The sequence below is a fragment of the Vulpes vulpes genome, chromosome 3 (genome assembly GCF_048418805.1).
Source record: "Vulpes vulpes isolate BD-2025 chromosome 3, VulVul3, whole genome shotgun sequence".
Taxonomy (NCBI): Eukaryota; Metazoa; Chordata; class Mammalia; order Carnivora; family Canidae; genus Vulpes; species Vulpes vulpes.
The window spans coordinates 5,909,839-5,928,509 of record NC_132782.1 but is presented as its reverse complement, the minus strand read 5'-3'; the positions used below and the strand labels follow the sequence as shown (position 1 = coordinate 5,928,509).

General features: G+C 33.6%; 1 protein-coding gene across 17 annotated transcripts in view; it reads left to right on the top strand.

Moving 5' to 3' along the window:
* The window catches only part of WDSUB1 (WD repeat, sterile alpha motif and U-box domain containing 1), a 49,302-nt gene that overhangs the window by 9,285 nt on the left and 21,346 nt on the right, over nt 1-18,671 (top strand). For 9 of the 17 annotated variants that reach the window (XR_012000292.1, XR_012000293.1, XM_072751624.1 and 6 more), the window contains 5 exons: nt 1,628-1,721; nt 12,280-12,313; nt 13,636-13,676; nt 13,757-13,863; nt 14,734-14,913. Coding sequence is in view for 14 of the 17 variants with exons in the window: in XM_072751624.1 (XP_072607725.1) it covers nt 1,628-1,721; nt 12,280-12,313; nt 13,636-13,676; nt 13,757-13,863; nt 14,734-14,913 (456 nt within the window). In the remaining 3 variants the exon portion in view is untranslated. The remainder of the gene's footprint in view (nt 1-1,627; nt 1,722-12,279; nt 12,314-13,635; nt 13,677-13,756; nt 13,864-14,733; nt 14,914-18,671) is intronic. The other 8 variants (XR_012000291.1, XM_072751630.1, XM_072751623.1 and 5 more) reach the window with 1 other exon arrangement.

Here is an 18,671-nt window from a genome sequence, read left to right as displayed (position 1 = left end):
CATTATACCAGTGTCTAGAGAAGGGCACATTATCAGGAAATAAGAGTTTCTTTTTGTGGAAATTCAGTTAGTTTATTGCCTACTAGGTTATATTTAGTCATTCTTTTAGTATGTTCAGTGACAATACTGGTGAGGATCAGCATTCACTGGTCTGTCCTCTCTTTTTGCTCCTGCCAAAGTAAAATTCTTGTGAGAACCCATGAATATAGTCATATATGGGATGTTCTAAATATGTCTTTAATAATTTTTCAAAAGTAAAGCGTTCCATGCATTGTCTGGAAAATGTGTTTTTATACTGACTCTTTGAAAAACCTACTTAACAGTTTATAAACATGCAGCTAAAGCCTTTTTTATAAAGTGTTTCACATCACTCTCATCTGATTATTTTAATTGCTTATTTGTTAGGGAGAAATAGACAGACTTACAGATCTTATACTTGAGAGTATAACCTGTGATGATATTGCAAGTTTTATTGGTTTTCATTTGATTTACGACTTAACATTTTTGCTGTGTTTGATTGATTGTGCCAGTTCCTAATCTGTATATTCCGTAGTGCCTTCAGTGACCACATCTCCTCTCTGAGACAAAAAATACATGGTTTTTTTTTTTCTATTTGTTGAAACTTTTACCTGCTCTAATGCCCTTTTTGTTTAATTAAATGCTGTTATCTTAAGAGCCATTAACACTTCAAAAAAGTTTTTATTAGGTCTGAGAAAATGAATCCATTTTATTTATTTCCTTATCTCCTCAGATGAGCTTCTTAATAGTAATTTTTATAGTGATTCTTAGTTTGTGACTAAGATACATTGAATTCCATCAGTTTACCTTTAAAATAGTTCTTATAAAAAAAAAATAGTTCTTATATTTTCAGTAATTACCAAAAGCGTAAAATGGATTTTAGTGTTACCATACTTTGTAGGAGTATTATAAGATATAATTGGAATTATAAGATGTATAAATTATTATTGATTATTTTTTATTTATGGAAGAAAATATTGTCTTGATATCACATTTTAAAAATCGATCTTTGTTGAGGTATTTGGGCAATTTGATTCTTTTAAAGCATTTAGGTAATTGGTATATGAGTGTGTATATATCTGTGTGTATATAAAAATATACGTAATATATATATATATATAAATAATAAAATATTTTTAAAACTTTCTTTTTAAATAGGCTTCATGCCCATTGTGGAGCTTAAACTTATGACCCTGAGATTAAGAGTCACATGCTCCACTGACTGAGCCAGCCAGGCGCCCTAAAATATATTTTATATTTTAAAAAATGAGATGCCAAGGTTGTCTTAATGGCTTAAAATTTTAGATTAGTTTAAAATTTTATATTTTTATGTATTTTATAGAGTTTAAAATTTTTTATTTTAAAAGTACTTGATCATTATAATCCCCCATCTCTGCTGAGTGCACCATTTTTCTTTACCCATTACTGAATTTTTGAAACCACTTCATCACACTGCATTCCAATACCTGACTTGTGTGAAGATTTTTTTCATTTTTGTATTCTTTAGTCACTTAAAGATTATTAAAATAAATGAGTGAAATAGTTTTGACTTAAAAATAAATTCTAAGCACAGTCAGCTTGCTAATTTTTCTTGCCTTGTTATTTGCAGGTTTTGAATTAAAATATAAAAGTACACTGAGTGGGCACTGTGCTCCTGTTCTGGCTTGTGCTTTTTCTCATAATGGGCAGATGCTAGTCTCGGGGTAAGCTATTTAGTTTAATTTCCTTAAACCATTTTGATATGAAATAGAACAGATATACAGAAAAGTACATAAAACATAAGAGAATAGTTTGATAAATTGATGCAAACCTATGTAACCACTACTCAGGTCAAGAAATACAGTATCACTGGTTCTGCTCCACAGGGCTTCACCTTCCAGATGCCCCTTTAGGGCGACAACACTTCTGGTCATATACTGTATCGCTTTTTTCTTTTTAACTGATTTAAAACAAATCATACATTGTGTATTATTTTGTGTCTGGCTGCCCTTGGTCAACATGATGTTTGTGGCATTCATTCATGTTAATGCATGTAACCATGGCTTATTGATTTTCATTGCTATGCAATATTCCATTGAGTGTGTATACTATTAATCATTTTAATGTTGATGAATATATGGATTATTTTCGGCTTATTGATTTTCATTGCTATGCAATATTCCATTGAGTGTGTATACTATTAATCATTTTAATGTTGATGAATATATGGATTATTTTCATTTTGGGAGCAATACAATAATTTTGTAAATCCATCTGTGTTTTCTAGTGTACATGTTCATGCATCTTTGTAGGAAAAATACATAGGAATAGAATTTATGAGCCACAGAATAACTGTATTTTCAACTTTGGCAGGTAACATCAGATTGTTTTCCAAGTAGCCAAACATCCCTAGAGCTGTGTTATTTCACATCCTAGCTTATACTTGATACTGATATTTTTGGTCTTTTTAATTATAGCCCTTCTTATGGATGTAAAGTGTTACCTTACTGCTTTTTAAATTTGCGTTTCCCTAAAACAATGAGATTAGAATCTTTTCAGAAGTTTTTGGCCACAGGTATTTCTCCTTTAATGAAGTACCTGTTCATGTCTCTTGCTCATTTTCCTTCTGGATTATCTTTTTCTTATTGATCTATTGTTGAGATTATATATATTGTGTCTATATTTCAATATATGAGCCACTTATTGGTTATATGTGTTGTAAATATCTTTTCCCTTCTGTGGATTTGTCTTTTCACAGCTTAATTTTAATATGGTCTTTTTTTTTTTTTTTTAATTCTCTTTATTCATTCATGAGAGACATGGAGAGAGAAAGAAGCAGAGACACAGGCAGAGTGAAAAGCAGGCAGAGAGAGAAGCAGGCTCCATGCAGGGAGCCCATTGCTTCCAGGTCTCCAGGGTCACACCCTGGGCTGAAGGCGGCGCTAAACCGCTGAGCCATCCGGGCTGCCCTTCACAGCTTAATTTTAGTGTAATCAGTTTCTTTATGTTCTGAGTCATGAGAATATTTTCTCATGTTATCTTCTAAAACCTTCATTGTTTTTTCTTTCTCAAATTTGATTTGTGTGTATCATGTACAGGAGTCCAATTTTATTTCTTTCCATGTGGATATCCAGTTGTCCCAGTAATATACATGAAAAGATCATTTTTTTCTCCATGTTCTGTCTTATCAGAAATCACTGACTATATATGTGTGGATCTGTTTCTCAGCCTATTTCATTCTATTTTTCTCTTTATCCTTGCTCTAAAACCATTCTCTTTCTAAGCTATTCCTGGATTTTGATACTTCCATATAAATTTTGGAGTTAGCTTGTCAGATTGCTTCCAGCTATCCCCTGTACATACATAGACCCATTGGATTTTGATCGGGGTTATATTGAGTCTGATAATTTGGGGGATAATTGGCACATTTATGATGTTGAGTCTTTTAATCCAGGAATATGGCATATTTCTCATTTATTTTTGTTTTGATTTCTCTCAATAATTGTCTTCTCTGTAGAAGTCCTCCTCCTCTTTTATTAGATTTATTTCTAGGAAATTAATTTTTTTGTTGCTATTATAAAAGTCATGGGTAACATAGAGAAGTATATACAGAAAGACAAAATTAAGATCTGTAAGAATTTATGCATTTTTATGTACGAAATCATATCACATGATAATCATTTTTGTTTCTTCCTTTCTAATCATTGTACCTTTAACATCATCCTGTGCCTTATTAAACTAGCTGTCAGTACAAAGGTAATGGAATTAGGGATAACAGCCAACCTCTGATTCCTTTTTGCAAAGGAAAGCTTTCATTATTAAGTGTGATCACTGTAGGTTTGGAGAGATAAACTTTTTTTAGCTCTTCTGTTCCTTCTAGTTTGTAAGAGGTTTTGTTTTTTTATTATGAAGAAGTGCTATGATTTTACCTGATTCTTTTGAAATAATCATATGATTTTTCTCTTTTATTCTATTAGGGTGATAAATTATATTGATTTCTCAAATGTTAAACCAACCTTGCTTTGTTGGAATAAACATAATTTGGTCAAGACTTAACTATTTTTGTGTATATCACTATAGAGAAGCCTGATTCTAACTAACTTGTATTTTTTTCACTGGCTACTTACAGAACTTTCTCTTTGTGATTTTTTTATACTTACTTTGTATTGAGATTTGGATTTCTTTTTATTTAGTTTGCTTTGGGATCCACTGAGCTTGTTAAATATGTGGAATGATAATTCACCAGTTAAGGGGAAATTCTTATTCATTATCTCTTCCAATATTGCCTCTGTCCTTTCTCTGCTCTAAATCTGGAACTCCAATTAGATGCAAAATAGGCCTTTATTTTTTTTTCTTTTTCTTTTTTCTTTTTCTTTTTTTTTATTTTATTTATGATAGTCACAGAGAGATAGAGAGAGAGGCAGAGACACAGGCAGAGGGAGAGGCAGGCTCCATGCACCGGGAGCCCGACGTGGGATTCGATCCCGGGTCTCCAGGATCGCGCCCTGGGCCAAAGGCAGGCGCCAAACCGCTGCGCCACCCAGGGATCCCCAAAATAGACCTTTATATTATAAACTTTATATCTCTTATTTTCTCTTCTGTATTTTTTAATTGTCCTGTTCTTGTGCTTTATTCCAAATAGTTTTCCTTTTGCTGTTGCTCTTCTTAGCTTTATCAGATATGTTATATTAAACTGGTCCATTGATGAATCCTTAATTTGGATTATTTTGTTTTTTTGGTTCTGGAATTTGTATTTGGCTATTTTTTCAGGTCCACTATATCACTTTTTATGATTTCTAGTTCTCTGTTAAAATTTTTAATCTTGGCTTTGTTTTTCAAAACTTTGTTCTATAAATCAATTAGTTTGGTACACAGCATGAGTCAGTTACTTTATATTCTATTTATATACTTTGGTATATTTTCTCCTTGCTGCTCTTGGATTTTCTCACTCTTGCCTGTCTGGCATCAAACATTGAAATCCACATTCATGGCAGCTTTCGCTCCATCCAAGATATTTGGGCTGTTGACATTTACTTAAAATACTTTGGACTTAAGCCTGATAGTTCTTTTCCCATATGTTCTAATCCTTGCCAAATAATAAACCAAAAAATTAGATATGTTGCCTTTATTTTAGATGTGACCCTTCTATCCCAAAAGAAAATAGTGCATCATCAAAAAGCATGTATAGTAATTCTCTTTTCACCTAGAATTGAAGTCAGTGATAGTTTAAACAAATTTGGATTATCTTCTTTTGTTTTGGGGGATGTATTGTGCATTTAACTCTTGAGAGGTTAATCGACAAAATGATGAAATGAAATTCAGCAAGTATTTATGACTATCTCATGTGCGCAGGTCTCTGCCAGTTGTGATACGGCACATAAAAGGAAGTATAAGACAGTGTGCTCTTCAAGATATTTTAATTCTCTATCCTGATGGTCATGTTGATAACTTAATAACATTGTATGATCTGATACGCCTTTGCCTTCTGAATCATAAAAGAAGTATTAAGTGATACTCAGTATAACTTGTGTGTTTAAAAGCTATTTGTTTTAAAAATGCTATTTTATAGCATTATAATTCCTCATTAGCTTGTATATATGTCAATCTTAATTAATATTTTATGTTAACTAAGATGTACCCTTTCTAGTCATTGTGGATAAATGTATTTTACATTATTAAATATTTTTTGGCATATGGTATCGCTCTAGGTCACATTCAGATATTTTTTCTGAATATTCTTAATTCATTTGGATAAATATATGGGCAAGTTAGTGAGTTGGAAATGTAAGATGGTGAAATATAAACGTTTAGTTTTTTAGGGGAATTGGGATATATGTTTCAACCATACTTCATGAGTAGATAAAGAACTAGTTCATTGGTCAGTGATATATTCCCTTTGTGACTAAAATTTATTGGTTAGATGAAATAGATACATATTCTAAAGAGACAGTGGGGGAAAATGAGTAAGATATCTGAATACAGGTGGCTACACAGAAAAAAATGAACTGAGGACAGAATGGGATTATAGGTCTAGTATGCTAATGAGGTTGTATAGGGCATAGATATAGGGTGACCATGTCAAAGGCATCATGGAATTTATGCAGATATGGGAGGATTGGGAAACAGGGAATTCCAAAAGGCAGGAAATTCTTGAGTGGATTAAAATGGTGCATATAAAAAGCAGTAAAAGGAATTGAGGCTGGAAAAATAGATTGTAGAGATGATATTAGGATGTTGTTATAACTTTGTATAGATTTAGGAAAATGATTGAAACTTTTAAGGCAATTCTAATATGCATTGCCTAGCTATAGGAGATGAGTACTAAAGGTGAAGTAAAGAAATTGAACCATGATTTAGGTCAGTAGTTCTCATATGTTTTGGCCTTAGCATTCTTTGACATTCTTACAAATTATTGAGGAGGAGCTTAAGGAGCTTTTGCTTGTATGGGTTACATATATCGCTATTTACTGAAAATAAAACAAAATTCTAAAATATTTTTAGTTCATTAAAAAAACTCATTGTATATTAACATAACATTTTTTGTTAAGAAAAATAAAATAGAAGAATGAATTGTTTTCTTTTTAAAAATCTCTTCAGTATCTGGACTAGCAAAAGATACGCGGGTTCTCCTATCTGCTTCACATGTTCCGTTAGCTCTCAGAGCTGTGATGGCATCACACATGATGGAGCAAAATATGTAGGAACTTCTTCACTCATCTTTCTCTACACCTCCCCTCTAATAATTTTCCTCTAGACCCTTGGCAGAATTTGTCTTTTGTTCCACCCTACTTCACTTGATCAACCAGATAAAACGAACATTATATATTTTAGCTTCTATTCAGGCAGGAAAGATCAGTCTTCAAAATTCAAATAGGCCTGCCTCTTTCCATAAATTCTCAGTTCTAGTTGTTAGGATTCTTTGAAAACTAGTTTTTTTTTTTTTTAATGTTTTTTATTTATTTATTTATTTTTTTAAATTTTTTAATTTATGATAGTCACACAGAGAGAGAGAGAGAGAGGCAGAGACACAGGCAGAGGGAGAAGCAGGCTCCATGCACCGGGAGCCCGACGTGGGATTCGATCCCGGGTCTCCAGGATCGCGCCCTGGGCCAAAGGCAGGCGCCAAACCGCTGAGCCACCCAGGGATCCCCGAAAACTAGTTTTAAAATGCTGATCATTGTTAGAGTTTTAGGAGTTCAGTAAATAACATCCTCTTCTTCTTGAGTCAAAAACCAGTGAGAGAGAAATACAAAACAAACAGATTAGATAACATGACTGTAGATCTGCATCTGACTTGCCCACCTGTTCTTGGGCACCATTGGCCCACTGCAGACTTAGTACCCTGTGGGGACAGATCAGATAAAAGAGAAAATCCAGAAGGGGCTGGGCCATGTGACCTAGCATCTTTCCCTAAACTTTCCAGTCATCTGTCACTCTTTTTCTGTTAAGTAGGAGAGAGAGAAGGGAGGCCAGGAACCTTATTCCAGAAACGATGGGAAGTGTCCCCTCTCGTTCCAATAAGAAGTTTGTTTTTATCTGTTTTGTATTTGTGGAGGGTAGAATTTTCATGAATTTGGAGTGGCTTTACAAGCAACCTTCTCTTGATCAGTGATGACTGGCATAAGAAGGCTTAAGGTCACTTTTCCAAAACTCAAATCATCTCCCTGCCCCCGCCACCCCCCTCCCCCATCTCTTTATAACATTGTTTGTAATCCTATAGAACAGGTCAATTCATTTAATAGCCTAAAAGTACATGATGCAGTTTATCACAGAGGGTTATTAGATATTGCATTGCTTGAAACTGGATGACTTGTGAAAGCTTTAGTGAAATTTGAATAACTATGCCATCTGCTTCATACGTTTTTAGGTTAAAATGGACAGGGTATGTCCCCATTATGAATCAATTTTAATACATTTATGGGGGATGATGTTCTAGGAACTATAAAATCCAAAAACTTGGGTTTTAAGTTCACATAGTTTTCATCACTTACTGGCTGTGTGACCTTGAGCAAGTTCTAATTCCATACCTTATCTCAGCTTCAGTTCTCTGAATTACAAAATGGGGAAAATAATAACATATTTCTCATAAGATTGTTACGAAGCTTAAATGAGAAAATGCAAGCAAAGCATTTATTGCTTATTTGGGGGGCATGATAGTTGTTCAATACATGATTAAATATTTTTATGTAATCTGAAACACTGGATATTTTCTGGTTTCTGCTTTTTCTGAGTTTTAGACATTGACCTACCTAAGAGGCATTATAAAACAGCTGTTTGAAATTTTACCATGTTTGTTCAGGAAGAGTTGTTGAGGACGTTGTATCATAGCATCCTCTCTATAAAGACCTTGGGGGAAATAGTTCTTTCAGGTCTCAGTCTGAGGAATTAAAGTCTCTTTTCCAAACTTTGGGTGTGTGTTTTTATCTTAAATTGTGTTAACAGATCATGTTTTCTTTTTTGAATTGCTGTTGAAGAAGCTCAGAACCAAACTTGCAGCCCTCCTGTAGCAGGGTAGACTGGATTTTATGATGTATATTTTGGACACTAAATTTTTTTAAAGATTTTATTTATTTATTTGAGAGAGAACAAGCAAGTAGTGGGGGGGGGGAGGGGGAGGGACAGAAGGAAAAGGAGAAGCAGACTCTGCACTTAGTGCAGAGCCCAACATGGGGCTCCATCCAACGACCCATGAGACCATGATCTGAGCCGAAGTCAGGAGTTCAGCGCTCAACCAACTAAGCTACCCAGGCAGCTCTTGAACACTATAACTTAACCTTCATTTCTCTTGCCTACTCATCGTTGTAGTCTCTTCCTCTCCAGTTTTCTCACTGTAATTTTTCCCTTGTTTTTGCTACATCTTGTAAGAGACTGCAAATACTTTACGAATGAGAAGAAACATAGATAAATGCATTTAAAATAAAAACATTTGACTGCAAAATAAATCTTTAAACCTGAGGAACACACTTGACCTAAAGAAATGTTGGTGATTTCATTTGATGAGCTTTTTGGCATTGTATAAAGCTAGTTTAGATTAAAATGCTCTAGGTGATTTCTGATATGAGTGGCTGTACAGTATCACTAGAATGTCACGGATCTCCCATGAGTCTATGATTATATGCTCTTCTATACCAACCACATAACTATACATGTTTCTGCTCTCACCCACTAGCCAGATATAATTGACATACGTGTCTTATAGTCTTGAATGAGCAGAGTTGAGGTTTTAGAGTGCCACAAAACTGAAGAAATGGAGTATCAAAAGGCTTGAATACTAATGCCTCCTTTATAAGGGGTTAGAGTGAAAGGCAGATTGTGCTGGAATGTGGATACTGAAGAGTTGGGGGTAAGATTTACATAAAGCAGGAAATGTATAATCAGGGGCACCAAACAGTTGGACTTCTTGTGTGGTGTTGGTTCAGGTTCAATTTAGGGAATATTTTGAGGTTTTATATTATTCGAGTAGTTTCAAAGTATTTTATTTCAAGTCTCAAATATTGAAAACTATTATTTTTTTCCCTAATTCTGATTTCCTTCTCCCAAATCTAATCAGTTATCAAATCCCATTATGTCTTTCTTTGAATCCTATGACCAAATTAGAGGCTACAGGAAGTGAGTTGACAGTCTTTTTTAATCTCCCAAAGTTTACAGGTCTCTGTTTATAATTGCCATTCTTGCTTGGAATCCTTAGACTCTTAAGAGCTCCTCCTTGGTCTTTTGTTTCTCAAATTATGTTTATACCTCAGTAGATAGGGAACCTATTCCTTTGCCTTCGTGGCTGGCAATCTGTTGCCTACAGGATAGTTTAAATTTCTTGGGTGCTTTGTTTTTTTGTTCTAATTTATATTTTGGGCCATATTGCTTGCTGTTCCCGTAGTGGACTCTTGTTGTCCTAATTTCTGTCTTCCCAGTATACAACGCACATAAAAAATTACTAATGATCTTCAAGTGGTATATTATTAGAACAAGTTAGGTTTTTGTTTTTGTGATTTTTTTTTTTAAAGATTTATTTGAGAGAGAGAGTGTGAGTGAGAGCAGGGGGATGGGCAGAGGGAGAGAGTCTTTCAAGCAGACTCTGTACACTGAGTGCAGAGTCTGATGTTGGGCTAGATTCCATGACCCATCAGATTATGACTTGAGCCAAAACCAAGTGGATACTTGACTGACTGATCCAAGTGCCCCAGGATGAGTTCATTTTAATTGCACTAGTTATAGTCTCAGAAGGTGGAATCTCCTTCTAATTTGCTTTTTTACGATGCTCAGAAGTAATAGTTTTCCCTAAAAATTTTATATATTCTAGTAATCATACCTTGTACCTTGAGGAATTTAGGACTAAATAAGAGTATCCACAAATTAATTATGTTAAGCATATACATAGTCAAACAACATTAGCTGCTAATATTATTTCTCAATGTTTTTTGGCTGGAATTTAGCATTTAATACTATAACTATTTTTTAACATTCAGAATGCATTCATATGCTTCCCATTTTCTTGTATTTTATTTTACATTTGAACATGTATTTTTATTTTTTTAAGATTTTATTTATTTATTCATAACAGACACAGAGAGAGAGAGAGAGAGGCAGAGACACAGGCAGAGGGAGAAGCAGGCTCCATGCAGGGAGCCCGACGCGGGACTCGATCCCGGGTCTCTAGGACCATACCCCTGGCTAAAGGCAGTGCCAAACTGCTGGGCCATCGGGGTTGCTCAAATTTGAACATTTAAAGTGTAATTACTGTTTTGGAAAAATTCTGCAGTCAAAATCCATCATCTACACTGGATAACCTACTAAACAAGGAATTTTAAGTCCTTCAGAAGCTATGACTTCTGTGGTTGGACTCTTATCAGCTACCTTTTAAAAGAAAAAAAAATTGTTCATGAGAGACACAGAGAGAGGCAAAGACAGGCAGAGGGAGAAGCAGGCTTGCTGTGTGGAGCTGGATGTGGAACTTGATCCCACAGGATCATGACGTGAGCCAAAGGCAGATGCTCAACCACTGAGCCATTCAGGTGCCCCTTAGCTACTTTTTAATAAGTACAAATATTAAAGTTGTACACATGGTAGTAACACTTGTATTGTGTTTTCTCACAACATGTATCATGGTGGCATAAAGATTATTTTTAAAGAGGGAAAATATTATAAAGAAAGAAATATTTATCTGTTGTTAATTATGTACTTTGTCATAGTATTGCATTTTTCTCTGATGATCTTTTTCACCACTAGACTAATCCCAGGTGGCTCTTTTTTAAGTTTTATACCATTAAAAGTAATCACGTAGAGTTCATATTAAGTTAAGAATCGTAATTTTCAAAAATGAGTCCCAGTCAAGAGGTGTGTGTGTGTGTGTGTGTGTGTGTGTGTGTGTGTGTGTGTGTGTAGAGATTAGTGATTAAGGCATGGCCATATCATTGATAAAGAACAATACTATCTGAAACAAAAACCAAGGAAACAGTACTTTTGACCCTTGAACAACATAGGTTTGAGCTGCATGGGCTTACTTATATGTAGATTTTTTTATATATATATGTATAATACAGTATTTTCTCTTAGGATTTTCAGATTTTCTCTAGCTTTATTACAAGTATACATTATAGAATACATATAATATTCAAAAATTTGTGTTAACTTCTTGTTATTGGTAAGGCTTCCAGTTAACAGGAACCTTAGTAGTATTAAGTTTTTGGGGGGAGTCAAAAGTTATAGATGGATTTTCAACTGCATGGGGTGGAGCTTAATGCTCCTAATCCCTGCATTGTTCAAGGGTCAACTGTAATAGCATTCCCTTGGACTATTTTTTCCCTTTGAGTTATTAACTGGATATAAGATTGTGTCTTATTTATACATCTTAAATGCTTTCTGTTTATGGCTAGGTAGTATAAATAGAATATGCCATTGCTTACTAAAGTTTATAATTTTCTGATAAATTTCATATATAACATTTGATTTTTTGAATAAAAGTTCATACATGGGAACAAAAAGGCTGCATTCTAAATGTTTGCATATCAGGGGCTCCTGGGTGGCTTAGTCAGTTAAGCATCTGCCTTTGGCTCAGGTCATGATCTCAGGGTCCTGGGATTGAGCCCCACCTGAAACTGGGCTCCCTGTTCAGCAGGCAGTCTGCTGTTCCCTCTGCCGTCTCTCACTCAAATAAATAAGATATTTTTTAAATAAGTAAATGTTTGTATATCCAAAAAGTTATTTAAATGACTTAATACTAATTAATAAATGCTGTACTTTGTTTTTATAGAACTACTCACTCATAATTTCCTTTTTGTTTTAAAGATCTGTGGATAAGTCTGTCATAGTATATGATACTGTAAGTATTTCAAAACCTTCTGTATGTGATTTGTGTAAATTCTATTAGGCTACTGAGCTTCAAGTTAGTTAGGCAAGATGAAAAAAAATACACTTTTTCTTGTTAGAGTGCCTAAGGGTATACATTTTCAGAAATGCTAAGATAGTTATGCAGGTTAAGGTACAGGTCCTGGGACAAGCCCTTAAATATTTCAGTAGTGATTTTAAGATGGACAGATGTCTAAGATGGACAGGTCTGATCAAAGAAAATACAACGAGGACAAATATCCAAAAAAAAAAAATCACTTCAAATTAATTACTCTTAAACTACCAAGTACCAAGTTTCCATAGTTTCTATAACAGCGAAGGATGAATGTTTACCCCAGGGTTGGGGAAGGGTTTAGCTGAAAGTCACCTACCAATGGTAGCATTTGGGCTGGGTTTAAAGTATAAGGAAGAGAAGGTTTTAATGGACTTGGGAAAAATGGGAGTCTTGGGTAGATCCATATAAATAGCAGAGCTGCATAACTATGAAGAAAAATGAACATTTTACATAGAGCGAAGATGAAGTTAATGAAACTATTCTCCAAGAGAGAATGGAGAATGTTGAATGGAGCCTTATAATGATGAGTTCAGGCTGCAGCAGCTTTGCCAGCAAATGAAACAGAGATGTAAATCATCAAAGTTTAGAGGGTCAAACAAGGAATCTAAAACAGTTCTCCACATGAGAGTTCAAACCACTGAGTACTCTGGCAGGGGCTAGGAAAGAATACTCAAACTGAGTAAAGTGGATCCTGAAAGTTTCTCAAGAAATTTTCATGAGATTTTACAAGAATAGCTATAATGTTAAATTTTCTCCATAAATTATGTATGTAAGTCTCAGTTATATACAACCAATTGTATAGCTGAAACTATAATAATACTGTATATTATCTATACTTCACTTTCAAAAATTAATAAAATAAATGTGTCTAGATACTAGATGGCCAACTAAGTATATTGAAAATCTAAGTGACTAATTTCTACTTACTGGTCTTGCAATGGATAGAAGTCAAATGCCATAGCAAAAATACAAATCATTTCATGTAACAGATGTTTAGGTTACTATTAGTAAATTCAAATAAATTGGCAAAAGCCAAGGGTCTTTTATACTAAAAATTTCTAGGAAAATGGTCAGCAAACAACAGTGCTAATTATTGAGAAAGTGAAATAAGTTTCAACTTACATTAGTGACTAATAATAATACTAAAACACAGCATTTAAACCATTTATGTTAAATGAGTCCTTATTAGTAACTTTATTTCCTACTTGAGTAAATATAAAACTGTTTTTATTGTTTTTCAGAATACTGAGACTATACTTCACACATTGACTCAGCATACCAGGTCTGAACCTAACCTCATTTTGCATTAATATAATTAAGAAAGTAGTTTGAAGATACATAATAGTTGTTTTTATTAACTAGGTATGTCACAAGTTGTGCCTTTGCACCCAATATCCTCTTACTTGCTACTGGTTCAATGGACAAAACAGTGAACATCTGGCAATTTGATCTGGAAACACCTTGCCAAGGTTAGTAAGGGCATCATATTTAAGCCAGTTCAACCCATTCAGTATTAAAATTTTAAATTCCATAATTTTTTGAAAAATTACTCAGCTTGCTTTTTCTGAATATAAAATATGCATCCAAATTTAATAGGATTTAAAAATAATTTTAGAGAAGCCAGTGTTTAAAGTAGTTGGTCTATGTTAAAACTGCTGGTAAATGCTTTAGGGTGCATGTTCATGGATATCATACCTCCCATAGTTTTGTAAGCTGTTTATTTGTACTGCAGACTATTCTTTCAGATAAATGTAGCCTGAGAACAAAATAGAAATCATAGTTTTATTGATTCATTTTAGTTTTGGCCTCATCAGTGTTGACACATAATTTAGGAGTTTTATTTTTATCACTGTCAGAATTAGCCAAATAGTGGTGGTGATATGCAGGTGGTAGAGCAAATAGAGTACTTTTGCTGATATGAGGTTTTTGGGGTTTTTTTGTTTTATTTAAAGTAGGCTCCACGCCCAGCATGGAGCCCAGTTCAGGGCTTGAATTCATGACCCTGAGGTTGAGACCTGAGTGAAGATCAAGAATTAACTGCTTAACTGACTGAGCCATCCAGGCCCCCCAATATGAGTTTTATATAATACAAAATTTGGTTTTCTAGAGTGGAAAGAAAAAGTTCCAAAAGAGTAGTATTTAACATATCAAATAATACTGTAGTTATACATAGCATTACTTGATTTTTTGAAATTTCTTAAAAGGATGTTAAAGTGGCAAAACACAGATTTAAGGAAATTTCATTTACTTTTGAATTCTGAGTGATAATATTTATAAAGGAAGTACTTTTCTTCATTGTTATTTTATCTGCCTTTCTGTTTTTTGGTTTGTTTTTAAAGCAAGGAGCACAGACGATCAAGTGAAGCAGTTTATTGAAGATTGGTCAGAGGATGATGTCTCGATGTGGCTTTGTGCACAAGGTTTAAATGACCTTGTTGATATTTTCAAAATTAATAACATTGATGGAAGAGAACTGTTTAATCTCACCAAAGAAAGTCTGGTCGATGACTTGAAAATAGGTAAGATTAGTGGAAGATTGGCAGTATTAAAAGTGACTTTTAATAATTTACTCTGAGATTTGTTTTAGTTGTATTAATAGTTTCCTCTTAATATCCTGGCATAGTAGAGAAGGATAGTACATTTTTATTGGAGTATGGAAAAGAAGTGTTCCATAGTATTTCTTTAACTAAAGCCACCATGTAACTAATTTTAAAAATTTATATATTCTTTAAATTGGGACATAATTCACATATGATAAAACTCACCCTTTTATAAGTGTACAGTGCAGTGGTTTTTTTTTAGTATATCCACAAAGTTGTCCAGCCATCACCCCTGTCTAGTTTCACAACATTTTCATACCTTCAGAAAGAAACCCCATGCCCACAAGTTGTCACTCCTCTTTCCTTTTCTCTCTAGCCAGTGGCAACCACTAATCTGCATTCCATCTCTAAGGATTTGCCTCTTCTTGACATCTCATAAAAGTGGAATCATACGATATGTGGCCTTGTCTAGCCTCTTGCTTAGCCATGTCTTCACAGTTCATCCATGCTGTTGCATATATTCGTACTTCATTCCTTTTTATGGCTGAATAATATTTTTTTTCACTTTATCACTTTTTGCTTATCCATTTATCAGTTGATTGAATTTGGATCGTTTCTACTTTAGCTATTATGAATAATGCTGCTCTGAACATTTGTGTACAAGTTTTTGTGTGGTAATGTTTCCAGTTTTCTTGGGTACATAATCAGAAATGGAATTGGTGGGTCATACAGTAACTCCATGCTTAACATTTGAGGAACTGCTGGACTATTTTCAAAGGAGCTGTGCTATTTTACTATTCTCACCAGCTATATATGAAGATTTCATTTTCTCCATATCCTCATCAGTACTTTTTTTCTTTTTTTAAATTATAGCCATCCTAGTGGTCTCTCCTGGTTTCAATATATATTTCCTGGTGACTGGTGATGTTGAACATCTTTCCATGTGCTTGTTAGCCATTTGTAGATCTTTCTTGTAGAAATGTCTATTTAATATCCTTTGGTCATTAAAAAAATTGAGTTGTCTTTTTATTGTTTATATAAATTTAGATATGAGACTTACTGGATATATGATTTATAAAATTTTCCTCCCTTTGTGTGGGATAGCTTTACACTTTATTGATAGTATCCTTTGAAGCACAATTTTTTTTTTTATTTTTATGGAGTCCAGTGTATCTGTTTTTCCTGTTGTTGCTTTGCTGTAGGTGTCATAGCTAAGAAACTATTGCCTAATTCCTAGTCTCGAAGATTTACACCTTGTTTCTCTTCTATGAACTTTATGTCTAGTTCTTATCTTTGTGTGTGATCAAGTTTGACTTAATTTTTGAATATAGTGTGAGGGTCAGGGTCTAACATCATTCTTTCAGATGTGGATATCTGGTTGCTGCCCCAGTTCTATTTATTGAAAAGATTATTCATGTGCTTTGGAATTGTCCTGGCACCCTTGTTGAAAATCAGTTGACTACAAATGTGAGGATTTATTTCTGGACTCTGAATTCTATTTCATTGATCTATTAGTCTATTGTCATACTGGTACCACACTGTCTTTTTTTTTTCTTTTTTTTTTTAAGATTTTCTTTATTTTATTTGAGAGAGAAAAAAGAAAGAGAGAGTGATTGGAAGGAGGAGCAGAAGCAGAGGGAAAAGGAGAGGGAGAGGATCTCAAGCAGACTCTGTGCTGAGGTGCAGTGCCTGAATCAGGGCTCTATCTCATGACCCTGAGATCATGACCTGAACCAAAACCAAGAGTTGGACACTTAACTGACTGAGCCACCCAGGCACCACCACACTCTCTTAATTACTGTAGCTTTGTAGTATGTTTTAAATTTGAAAAATGTGTGTCCTCCATATTTTTTTTTATCTCTCCAAGATTGGTTTTGCTACTCTGGGTCCCTTGCATTTCCATATGAATTTTAGAATCAACTTGTCAGTTTGTCTCAAAAGAAAAAAAAAACTGATTTTTTTTTTTATCAGCATACACTGTAATATTAGTTTCAGGTGTACAATATAGTCATTCATGTCCGTACAATACTCGGTGCTCATCACAAGGCACCCCTTAAAAAGCCACCTATTTTGATATGGATTATATTGAATCTCTGAACTAATTTGGGGATTATTGTCATCTTAACAATATTAATAAGTCTTCCAGTCCATAAGCACAGGACATATTTTGGTATATTCAGGTTGTCTTAATTTTTTGCAACAATGCTTTGTCATTTCCAATAAGCAAGTCATTTTTCCTTAAGTAATATAGTTCAGTGGTTTTTAGAATATCCATAGAGTTATATAACACTGTTTAATTTCAGAACATTCTTATCCCCTCAAAAGAACCCATTCTTTCTACCTAGATCCTGGCAACCACTGATCTACTTCTGTCTTTATGGATTTGCCTGTATTGGACATTTCTTATAAGTGGTGCCATTTGTATCTGGTTTCTCTTATGTAACATAAGGTTTTCAAAGTTCATCTGTGTTTTGTATGTATAAGTACTTCAGTGTGTGAGGTTTCCAATTAATTTGTTCACCTTTTTCTCAACACTTGTTATTTATTGCCTGTCATCTTAATGATAGCCACCCTTATAGATATGAAGTGGTGTTAGATTGTGGTTTGGATTTGTATTTACCTAAAGATATATGGAGAATCTTTTTAAGTGCTTATTGGCTATTTATGTATCTTCTTTGAAGAAATACTTGTTTAGATGCTTTGTTCTTTTAAAATTGGTTTATTTGTCTTTTTGGTGAATTGTAAGAGTTGTTGATATATTCTGGATACTAGATCCTTTTCAAAAACTGTCTTAGTGTCATACTCTATTATAATACCAGATACTATTATTAACATACTATAATAAAATCTTAATGGGAAAGCTTAGGAAATAGGATCTCCATAGTGAGATTTATTGTTAATGAAGAGTCAAATAACAACAAAAAAGTTAAAAACATTTAGAGTATAGTGTTATGCTTTCTTAAAATGGTAAATATAGCATGTGAACGTATTTAAATTATCTTGGAATCTTATGGCCTTGTAAGAAGTTAACAGAATGATGGTTTGTGAAAATACTTAGGGTCAGATAGTTTTGTTCTCAGGCCATACTGTAAAAGCTATTTTTGTATCTCTAATAACTTATTTCCTTTATAATTTACTCTTTCATCCTAGAAGTAGGTAATAGAGTGTAGGGGTTTTCTTTTTAAGTTCTGCTGAATTTAGCATCTTTATTAGTTGATTTCTCATTACTCTCTCACAATAAATCTTTACCTTATCACACAGAAGCACTTGACAATGTAAAACAATAATTTCAGATTTCAACAGAGGGTGTTTGAAAACATAAAAGAAGCATAGTAGAAACAATTAATAGGAATAGAATTCTATTCTGATAAAGAATAATAAATTCTTGGATTTAATTAATGGTTTGAAATAGTTTTTGACGGATGAGTCTCAGGGTTAGTAGTTAGAATCATTTTAAACTTCAGTAAAATAAGTTTCAGAACTATCAGGCCAAAGCATAAAATTGAAATGTAATTTAACTTCTGTAGTGGTCTAATAGCAGAATTAGGAAAATCATTATTATGAATGGAGACAAAAATGTTAACATTCTCTAGTAAATAAATCTGTTTTGTGTTTAAGATTTGGAAATTTAGCAGATAGAACAAATTAAACAATAATAATATTGTTTTATTATTGTTTGATTATAAACAATAAATTATTAAATAAACAGATAAGGGCATTGATTTTTTTTCACATCA